Here is a 12,119-nt window from a genome sequence, read left to right as displayed (position 1 = left end):
CTCCTCCCCTGTACAGCAGCGTTACACTTACATCCCCCTGTACCCCCGTCCTCTCTGGTACAGCAGGAGCAGCAGGGTGGTCTGGAGAAGGATCATCTCTGGAGCAGCTGAGATCGCTGGAGACGAGGAGAGGAGGATGAGGAGACTTCCAGGCTGGGATGATATTTATACTGGAACCTCCCAGTCTTGGTGAGAAGTCGTCTTGCGTAACATATGGAGAAAACATGACGGTGGTTATAACCCAGAACCTGACCTGATGGATATAGGAAGCTAAGACAGTAAGGAGTGCTGTCCGGATCTCTCTATGCTGGACACCACCTATGTGCACAGCCATCAATGGGAGATCTACAGAGGTCTCTGTGCCCCATGGATAAAACAGCTGTAACAATCCAGCAATGGTGGTCAGGCATTGTTTGACTCCGCGGACGCTGAAGGATACGGGGCTCTTCACATTGCAGAGGATCCACTCACACTGCACCATCACAGAGGGGCGGCACTCACACTGCACCATCACTGAAGAGCGGCACTCACACTGCACCATCACAGAGGGGCGGCACTCACACTGCACCATCACTAAGGGGCGGCACTCACACTGCACCATCACTGGGGGCGGCACTCACACTGCACCATCACAGAGGGGCGGCACTCACACTACACCATCACAGAGGGGCGGCACTCACACTGCACCATCACTGAGGGGCGGCACTCACACTGCACCATCACTGAGGGGCGGCACTCACACTGCACCATCACTGGGGGCGGCACTCACACTGCACCATCACAGAGGGGCGGCACTCACACTGCACCATCACAGAGGGGCGGCACTCACACTGCACCATCACTGGGGGCGGCACTCACACTGCACCATCACAGAGGGGCGGCACTCACACTACACCATCACAGAGGGGCGGCACTCACACTGCACCATCACTGAGGGGCGGCACTCACACTGCACCATCACTGAGGGGCGGCACTCACACTGCACCATCACAGTGGGGCGGCACTCACACTACCCCATCAATAAGGGGCGGCACTCACACTGCACCATCACAGAGGGGCGGCACTCACACTGCACCATCACTGAGGGGCGGCACTCACACTGCACCATTACTGGGAGCCAGCACTCACACTGCACCATCACAGAGGGGCGGCACTCACACTGCACCATCACAGAGGGGCGGCACTCACACTGCACCATCACTGAAGGGCGGCACTCACACTGCACCATCACAGAGGGGCGGCACTCACACTGCACCATCACTGAGGGGCGGCACTCACACTGCACCATTACTGGGGGCCAGCACTCACACTGCACCATTACTGGGGGCGGCACTCACACTGCACCATCACAGAGGGGCCACACTCACACTGCACCATCACTGAAGGGCGGCACTCACACTGCACCATCACAGAGGGGCGGCACTCACACTACCCCATCAATAAGGGGCGGCACTCACACTGCACCATCACTGAGGGGCGGCACTCACACTGCACCATCACAGAGGGGCCATACTCACACTGCACCATCACAGAGGGGCGGCACTCACACTACCCCATCAATAAGGGGCGGCACTCACACTGCACCATGACTGAGGGCCGGCACTCACACTGCAGCATCACTAAGGGGCGGCACTCACACTGCACCATTACTGGGGGCGGCACTCACACTGCACCATTACTGGGGGCCAGCACTCACACTGCACTATTACTGGGGGCGGCACTCACACGCCACCATTACTGCGGGCCAGCACTCACACTGCATCATCACTGAGGCCCAGCACTCACATTGCACCATTACTGGGGTCCAGCACTCACACTGCACCATCACAGAGGGGCAGCACTCACACTGCACCATTACTGGGGGCCAGCACTCACACTGCACCATCACAAAGGGGTGGCACTCACACTGCACCATCACTGAGGGGCTGCACTCACACTGCACCATCACTGAAGAGCGGCACTCACACTGCACCATCACAGTGGGGCGGCACTCACACTGCACCATTACTGGGGACCAGCACTCACACTGCACCATTACTGGGGCCCAGCACTCACACTGCACCATTACTGGGGCCCAGCACTCACACTGCAACATCACAGAGGGGCGACACTCACACTGGACCATCAGTGAGAGGCCACACTCACACTGCACCATTACTGGAGGACAGCACTCACACTGCATCAACGTTGAGGCCCAGTACTCACACTGCACCATAACTGGGGGCCAGCACTCACACTGCAACATCACAGAGGGGCGGCACTCACACTACCCCATCAATAAGGGGCGGCACTCACACTGCACCATGACTGAGGGCCGGCACTCACACTGCACCATGACTGAGGGCCGGCACTCACACTGCACCATCACTAAGGGGTCAGCACTCACACTGCACCATTACTGGGGGCCAGCACTCACACTGCACCATTACTGGGGGCGGCACTCACAATGCACCATCACAGAGGGGCGGCACTCACACTACACCATCACAGAGGGGCGGCACTCACACTGCACCATCACAGAGGGGCGGCACTCACACTGCACCATCACAGAGGGGCGGCACTCACACTGCACCATCACAGAGGGGCAGCACTCACACTACCCCATCAATAAGGGGCGGCACTCAAACTACACCATCACAGAGGGGCCACACTCACACTGCACCATCACTGAGGGGCGGCACTCACACTGCACCATCACAGAGGGGTGACACTCACACTGCACCATTACTGGGGGCCAGCACTCACACTGCACCATCACAAGGGGTGGCACTCACACTGCACCATCACAGAGGGGCCACACTCACACTGCACCATCACTGAGGGGCGGCACTCATACTGCACCATCACAGAGGGGCGGCACTCACACTGCAACATCACAGAGGGGCGGCACTCACACTGCAACATCACAGAGGGGCGGCACTCACACTGCAACATCACAGAGGGGCGGCACTCACACTGCAACATCACAGAGGGGCGGCACTCACACTGCAACATCACAGAGGGGCGGCACTCACACTGCAACATCACAGAGGGGCGGCACTCACACTACACCATCACAGAGGGGCCACACTCACACTGCACCATCACAGAGGGGCGGCACTCACACTACCCCATCAATAAGGGGCGGCACTCACACTGCACCATCGCAGAGGGGCGGCACTCACACTGCACCATCACTGAGGGGCGGCACTCACACTGCACCATCACAGAGGGGCGGCACTCACACTGCAACATCACAGAGGGGCGGCACTCACACTACACCATCACAGAGGGGCCACACTCACACTGCACCATCACTGAAGGGCGGCACTCACACTACACCATCACAGAGGGGCCACACTCACACTGCACCATCACAGAGGGGCGGCACTCACACTGCACCATCACTAAGGGGTGACACTCCTACTGCACCATCACTGAGCGGCCACACTCACACTGCACCATCACAGAGGGGCGGCACCCACACTACCCCATCAATAAGGGGCGGCACTCACACTGCACCATGACTGAGGGCCGGCACTCACACTGCAGCATCACTAAGGGGTGACACTCACACTGCACCATTACTGGGGGCGGCACTCACACTGCACCATTACTGGGGGCCAGCACTCACACTGCACCATTACTGGGGGCGGCACTCACACTGCACCATCACAGAGGGGCGGCACTCACACTACACCATCACAGAGGGGCGGCACTCACACTGCACCATCACTGAGGGGCGGCACTCACACTGCACCATCACAGAGGGGCAGCACTCACACTACCCCATCAATAAGGGGCGGCACTCACACTACACCATCACAGAGGGGCCACACTCACACTGCACCATCACTGAGGGGCGGCACTCACACTGCACCATCACAGAGGGGCGGCACTCACACTGCAACATCACAGAGGGGCGGCACTCACACTACACCATCACAGAGGGGCCACACTCACACTGCACCATCACTAAAGGGCGGCACTCACACTGCGCCATCACAGAGGGGCGGCACTCCCACTACCCCATCAATAAGGGGCGACACTCCCACTGCACCATCACTGAGGGGCCACACTCACACTGCACCATCACAGAGGGGCGGCACTCATGCTACGCCCTGGCCCCTGGGGTCACTCCGCTATACAGATGTTGTGAGGGTGCAGGAACCGGGGCAGCTGTAGGATAATGTGGTCACGGTGAGGGCACGAGGGTGATACAGCTGGAAGCCGGGCTCCTGACCATGCGGGAACACTGGGCATGAGATTCCTCGTTGTCCTTAGTCAGGGCACCAATTATCACACCAATGCCAAGGTTCAGAAACAACGGTAGTTGTGTATTTATTGTAACGGTGGTAACTAGTAGTAACAGTCTCTCCGGATGCAACCGGGAATAAGGCAGAGTAATGGGTGATGCTGCAATAGGCTGTGAGAATAGCGTGCTGAATGATGGGAGTAGTAGTGATACTGAAGCGGAGATGCTGGGTGGAATGAGACTTGAATGAGATACTTGCTGTTGATGATTTGAGGAGATGATGATGAGAGGAACTGAAGAATGACTGAAGAATCGACACCCAGATGAGAATCTTGAGACTTGAGACAGGAACACAGCCAGCGGACTGGAGCAGCAGAGCACACGCAGGCCTCTCTCTTAGCAGGGAGAGAGAGGACAAACACACAACTTGTCTCCTGATGGTGGAGGACAAGACTCGACTCACAACCTACCCCCTCTGTGGCAGGGAATAGACTGAGGTAGCACAGGAAGTCACATGGTAACCCCAGCCAAAAGCTCGATGACCATTGGTGTTACCATGGAAGCAGGGCACAGTCACGTGACATCCAGCCATTGCATCATCACACCATTAGGCATATACAGAGGAATATACATGAGAAGTACCATCCTTGAACACTAGGAGGCGACATAATACCTTTAGACACTGATACCTGAATACACATGCAATAAATGACAGGAATGGCAGACCTGAATACTGAGAAGGGGGACACAATACACGCAGTTTGCAGTGGACCATAGCTTTCCAGAACAGAACTAGTTATAATGAAAGTGTGAGCATAAGAAGGGCTGTTCTGGGACACTGCACTCACACTACCCCATCAATAAGGGGCGGCACTCACACTGCACCATCGCTAAGGGGTGACACTCACACTGCACCATTACTGGGGGCGGCACTCACACTGCACCATTACTGGGGGCCAGCACTCACACTGCACCATTACTGGGGGCGGCACTCACACTGCACCATCACAGTGGGGCGGCACTCACACTGCACCATCACAAAGGGCCAGCACTCACACTGCACCATCACAAAGGGGTGGCACTCACACTGCACCATCACTGAGGGGCTGCACTCACACTGCACCATCACTGAAGAGCGGCACTCACACTGCACCATCACAGTGGGGCGGCACTCACACTGCACCATCACAGTGGGGCGGCACTCACACTGCACCATTACTGGGGACCAGCACTCACACTGCACCATTACTGGGGACCAGCACTCACACTGCACCATCACTGAGGGGCGACACTCACACTGGACCATCACTGAGGGGCCACACTCACACTGCACCATTACTGGGGGACAGCACTCACACTGCATCAACGTTGAGGCCCAGCACTCACACTGCACCATAACTGGGGACCAGCACTCACATTGCCCCATCACAGAGGGGCGGCACTCACACTGCTCCATCACTGAGGGGTGGCACTCGCACTGCACCATCACAGTGGGGCGGCACTCACACTGCACCATTACTGGGAGCCAGCACTCACACTGCACCATTACTGGGAGCCAGCACTCACACTACACCATCACAAAGGGGCGGCACTCACACTGCACCATCACAGTGGGGCGGCAATCACACTGCACCATAACTGGGGACAAGCACTCACACTGCCCCATCACAGAGGGACTGTACTCACACTGCACCATCACTGAGGGGCCACACTCACACTGCACCATTACTGGGGCCCAGCACTCAAACTGCACCATCACTGAGGGGCGGCACTTACATTGCACCATCACTGAGTGGCGGCACTCACACTGCAGCATTACTGGGGCCCAGCACTCACACTGCACCATCACTGAGGGGCGGCACTCACACTGCACCATCACAGAGGGGCAGCACTCACACTGCACCATAACTGGGGTCCAGCACTCACACTGCACCATCACAAAGGGGCGGCACTCACACTGCACCATAACTGGGGTCCAGCACTTACACTGCACCATCACAAAGGGGCGGCACTCACACTGCACCATAACTGGAGTCCAGCACTCACACTGCACCATCACTAAGGGGCGGCACTCACACTGCACCATAACTGGGGACAAGCACTCACACTGCCCCATCACAGAGGGAATGCACTCACACTGCACCATTACTGGGGACCAGCACTCACACTGCACCATTACTGGGGCCCAGTACTCACACTGCACCATCACTGAGGGGCGGCACTCACACTGCACCATCACTGAGGGGCGGCACTCACACTGCACCATCACTGAGGGGCGGCACTCACACTGCACCATCACAGTGGGGCGGCACTCACACTGCACCATCACAAAGGGGCGGCACTCACACTGCACCATAACTGGAGTCCAGCACTCACACTGCACCATCACTAAGGGGCGGCACTCACACTGCACCATAACTGGGGACAAGCACTCACACTGCCCCATCACAGAGGGAATGCACTCACACTGCACCATTACTGGGGACCAGCACTCACACTGCACCATTACTGGGGCCCAGTACTCACACTGCACCATCACTGAGGGGCGGCACTCACACTGCACCATCACTGAGGGGTGGCACTCACACTGCACCATCACAGTGGGGCGGCACTCACACTGCAGCATTTCTGGGGACCAGCACTCACACTGCCCCATCACTGAAGAGCGGCCCTCACACTGCACCATCACAGAGGGGCGGCACTCACACTGCACCATTACTGAGGGGCCACACTCACACTGCACCATTACTGGGGCCCAGCACTCACACTCCACCATCACTGAGGGGCGGCACTCACATTGCACCATCACTGAGGGGTGGCACTCACACTGCACCATCACTGAGGGGGCGACACTCACACTGCACCATCACCGAGGAGAAGCACTCACACTGCACCATCACTGGGGGGGGGGAGGCACTCACACTGCACCATCACTGGAGGGCAGCACTCACACTGCACCATCACTTGGGGGCGGCACTCACACTGCACCATCCCTGGGGGCAGCACTCACACTGCACCATCATGGGGGGGGGGGGGAGGCACTCACACTGCACCATCACTGGAGGGCGGCACTCACACTGCACCATCACTTGGGAGCGGCACTCACACTGCACCATCATGGGGGGGGGCAGCACTCACATTGCCCCATCACAGAGGGGCGGCACTCACACTGCACCATCACAGTGGGGCGGCACTCACACTGCACCATCACAGTGGGGCCACACTCACACGCCACCATTACTGGGGGCCAGCACTCACACTGCACCATCACTGAAGGGCGGCACTCACACTGCACCATCACTGAGGGGCGGCACTCACACTGCCCCATCACAAAGGGACTGCACTCACACTGCACCATTACTGGGGCCCAGCACTCACACTGCACCATCACTGAGGGGCGGCACTCACACTGCACCATCACAGTGGGGCGGCACTCACACTGCAGCATTACTGGGGACCAGCACTCACACTGCCCTATCACTGAAGAGCGGCCCTCACACTGCACCATCACAGAGGGGCGGCACTCAAATTGCACCATCACTAAGGGGCGACACTCACACTGCACCATCACTGAGGGGCCACACTCACACGCCACCATTACTGGGGACCAGCACTCACACTGCACCATCGCAGAGGGGCGGCACTCACACTGCATCATAACTGTGGACCAGCACTCACATTGCCCCATCACAGAGGGGCTGCCCTCACACTGCACCATCACAGAGGGGCAGTACTCACACTGCACCATCACAGTGGGGCGGCAATCACACTCCACCATCACTGAGGGGCTGCACTCACACTGCACCATCACTGAGGGGCGGCACTCACACTGCCCCATCACAAAGGGACTGCACTCACATGGCACCATTACTGGGGCCCAGCACTCACACTGCACCATCACAGAGGGGCGGCACTCACACTGCACCATCACAAAGGGGCGGCACTCACACTGCACCATAACTAGGGACCAGCACTCACATTGCCCCATCACAGAGGGGCGGTACTCACACTGCACCATCACAGTGGGGCGGCAATCACACTGCACCATTACTGGGGGCCAGCACTCAAGCTGCCCCATCACAGAGGGACTGCACTCACACTGCACCATTACTGGGGACCAGCACTCACACTGCACCATTACTGGGCGCGACACTCACACTGCACCATCACTGAGGGGCGGCACTCACACTGCACCATCACTGAGAAGAGGCATTCACACTGCACCATCACTGAGGGGTGGCACTCACACTGCACCATCACTGAGGGGCGGCACTCACATTGCACCATCACTGAGGGGCGGCACTCACACTGCACCATCACTGAAGGGCGGCACTCACACTGCACCATCACTGAGGGGCGGCACTCACACTGCCCCATCACAAAGGGACTGCACTCACACTGCACCATTACTGGGGCCCAGCACTCACACAGCACCATCACTGAGGGGCGGCACTCACACTGCACCATCACTGAGGGGCGGCACTCACACTGCACCATTACTGGGGCCCAGCACTCACACTGCACCATCACTGAGGGGTGGCACTCACACTGCACCATCACAGTGGGGCGGCACTCACACTGCAGCATTACTGGGGACCAGCACTCAAGCTGCCCCATCACAGAGGGACTGCACTCACACTGCACCATTACTGGGGACCAGCACTCACACTGCACCATTACTGGGGGCGACACTCACACTGCACCATCACTGAGGGGCGGCACTCACACTGCACCATAACTGAGGGGCGGCACGCACACTGCACCATCACTGAGGGGCGGCACGCACACTGCACCATTACTGGGGCCCAGCACTCACATTGCACCATCACTGAGGGGCGGCACTCACACTGCACCATAACTGGGGGCCAGCACTCACACTGCACCATCACAAAGGGGTGGCACTCACACTGCACCATCACTGAGGGGCCACACTCACACGCCACCATTACTGGGGCCCAGCAATCACACTGCATCATCACAGAGGGGCGGCACTCACACTGCACCATCACAAAGGGGCGGCACTCACACTGCATCATAACTGGGGACCAGCACTCACATTGCCCCATCACAGAGGGGCTGCCCTCACACTGCACCATCACAGAGGGGCTGCCCTCACACTGCACCATCACAGAGGGGCAGTACTCACACTGCACCATCACAGTGGGGCGGCAATCACACTCCACAATCACTGAGGGGCTGCACTCACACTGCACCATCACAAAGGGACTGCACTCACACTGCACCATAACTGGGGACCAGCACTCACATTGCCCCATCACAGAGGGGCGGCACTCACACTGCGCCATCACAGTGGGGCGGCAATCACACTGCACCATTACTGGGGACAAGCACTCACACTGCACCATCACTGAGGGGCGACACTCACACTGTACCATCACTGAGAAGAGGCATTCACACTGCACCATCACTGAGGGGTGGCACTCACACTGCACCATTACTGGGGCCCAGCACTCACACTGCACCATCACAGAGGGACGGCACTCACACTGCACCATCACTGAGGGGCCACACTCACACTGCACCATCACTGAGGGGCGGCACTCACACTGCACCATCACCGAGAAAGGGGCACTCACACTGCACCATCACTGAGAAGAGGCACTCACACTGCACCATCACTGAGGGGCGGCACTCACACTGCACCATCACGGGGGGGGGGGCACACTCACACTGCACCATCACTGGGGGCAGCACTCACACTGCACCATCACTTGAGGGGGGGCACTCACACTGCACCATCACTGGGGGGGGGACTCACACTGCACCATCACTGGGGGGGGGGGGGACTCACACTACACCATCACTGGAGGGCGGCATTCACACTGCACCATCACTTGGGGGCGGCACTCACGCTGCACCAACACTGGAGGGCGGCACTCACACTGCACCATTACTGGGGGCGGCACTCACACTGCACCATTACAGGGGACCAGCACTCACATTGCACCATCACTGAGGAGCGGCACTCACACTGCACCATTACTGGGGCCCAGCACTCACATTGGACCATCACTGAGGGGCGGCACTCACACTGCACCATCACTGGGGCCCAGCACTCACACTGCACCATCACTGAGGGGCGGCACTCACACTGCCCCATCACACAGGGACTGCACTCACACTGCACCATTACTGGGGCCCAGCACTCACACAGCACCATCACTGAGGGGCGGCACTCACACTGCACCATCACTGAGGGGCGGCACTCACACTGCACCATTACTGGGGCCCAGCACTCACACTGCACCATCACTGAGGGGTGGCACTCACACTGCACCATCACAGTGGGGCGGCACTCACACTGCAGCATTACTGGGGACCAGCACTCACTCTGCCCCATCACTGAGGGACTGCACTCACACTGCACCATTACTGGGGACCAGCACTCACACTGCACCATTACTGGGGGCGACACTCACACTGCACCATCACTGAGGGGCGGCACTCACACTGCACCATCACTGAGGGGCGGCACGCACACTGCACCATCACTGAGGGGCGGCACGCACACTGCACCATTACTGGGGCCCAGCACTCACATTGCACCATCACTGAGGGGCGGCACTCACACTGCACCATTACTGGGGGCCAGCACTCACACTGCACCATCACAAAGGGGTGGCACTCACACTGCACCATCACTGAGGGGCCACACTCACACGCCACCATTACTGGGGACCAGCAATCACACTGCATCATCACAGAGGGGCGGCACTCACACTGCACCATCACAAAGGGGCGGCACTCACACTGCATCATAACTGGGGACCAGCACTCACATTGCCCCATCACAGAGGGGCTGCCCTCACACTGCACCATCACAGAGGGGCTGCCCTCACACTGCACCATCACAGAGGGGCAGTACTCACACTGCACCATCACAGTGGGGCGGCAATCACACTCCACAATCACTGAGGGGCTGCACTCACACTGCACCATCACAAAGGGACTGCACTCACACTGCACCATAACTGGGGACCAGCACTCACATTGCCCCATCACAGAGGGGCGGCACTCACACTGCACCATCACAGTGGGGCGGCAATCACACTGCACCATTACTGGGGACAAGCACTCACACTGCACCATCACTGAGGGGCGACACTCACACTGTACCATCACTGAGAAGAGGCATTCACACTGCACCATCACTGAGGGGTGGCACTCACACTGCACCATTACTGGGGCCCAGCACTCACATTGCACCATCACTGAGGGGCGGCACTCACACTGCACCATCACTGGGGCCCAGCACTCACACTGCACCATCACTGAGGGGCGGCACTCACACTGCCCCATCACAAAGGGACTGCACTCACACTGCACCATTACTGGGGCCCAGCACTCACACAGCACCATCACTGAGGGGCGGCACTCACACTGCACCATCACTGAGGGGCGGCACTCACACTGCACCATTACTGGGGCCCAGCACTCACACTGCACCATCACTGAGGGGTGGCACTCACACTGCACCATCACAGAGGGACGGCACTCACACTGCACCATCACTGAGGGACGGCACTCACACTGCACCATCACTGAGGGGCCACACTCACACTGCACCATCACTGAGGGGCGGCACTCACACTGCACCATCACCGAGAAAGGGGCACTCACACTGCACCATCACTGAGAAGAGGCACTCACACTGCACCATCACTGAGGGGCGGCACTCACACTGCACCATCACGGGGGGGGGGGGGCACACTCACACTGCACCATCACTGGGGGCAGCACTCACACTGCACCATCACTTGAGGGGGGGCACTCACACTGCACCATCACTGGGGGGGGACTCACACTGCACCATCACTGGGGGGGGGGACTCACACTACACCATCACTGGAGGGCGGCATTCACA

General features: G+C 58.9%; 1 protein-coding gene across 1 annotated transcript in view; it reads right to left on the bottom strand.

Annotated features, from left to right (window-relative positions):
- Positions 1 to 138, bottom strand: part of LOC138802888 (uncharacterized) — a 28,218-nt gene extending 28,080 nt beyond the window's left edge. The window contains exon 1 of the mRNA XM_069986608.1: positions 32 to 138. Within this exon, the coding sequence (XP_069842709.1) occupies positions 32 to 96 (65 nt within the window). The 5' untranslated portion in view covers positions 97 to 138. The remainder of the gene's footprint in view (positions 1 to 31) is intronic.
- Positions 139 to 12,119: the final 11,981 nt, after the last annotated feature.

The sequence above is a fragment of the Dendropsophus ebraccatus genome, chromosome 10 (genome assembly GCF_027789765.1).
Source record: "Dendropsophus ebraccatus isolate aDenEbr1 chromosome 10, aDenEbr1.pat, whole genome shotgun sequence".
NCBI classification, from domain to species: domain Eukaryota; kingdom Metazoa; phylum Chordata; class Amphibia; order Anura; family Hylidae; genus Dendropsophus; species Dendropsophus ebraccatus.
This window is presented reverse-complemented; position numbering and strand designations above follow the sequence as displayed.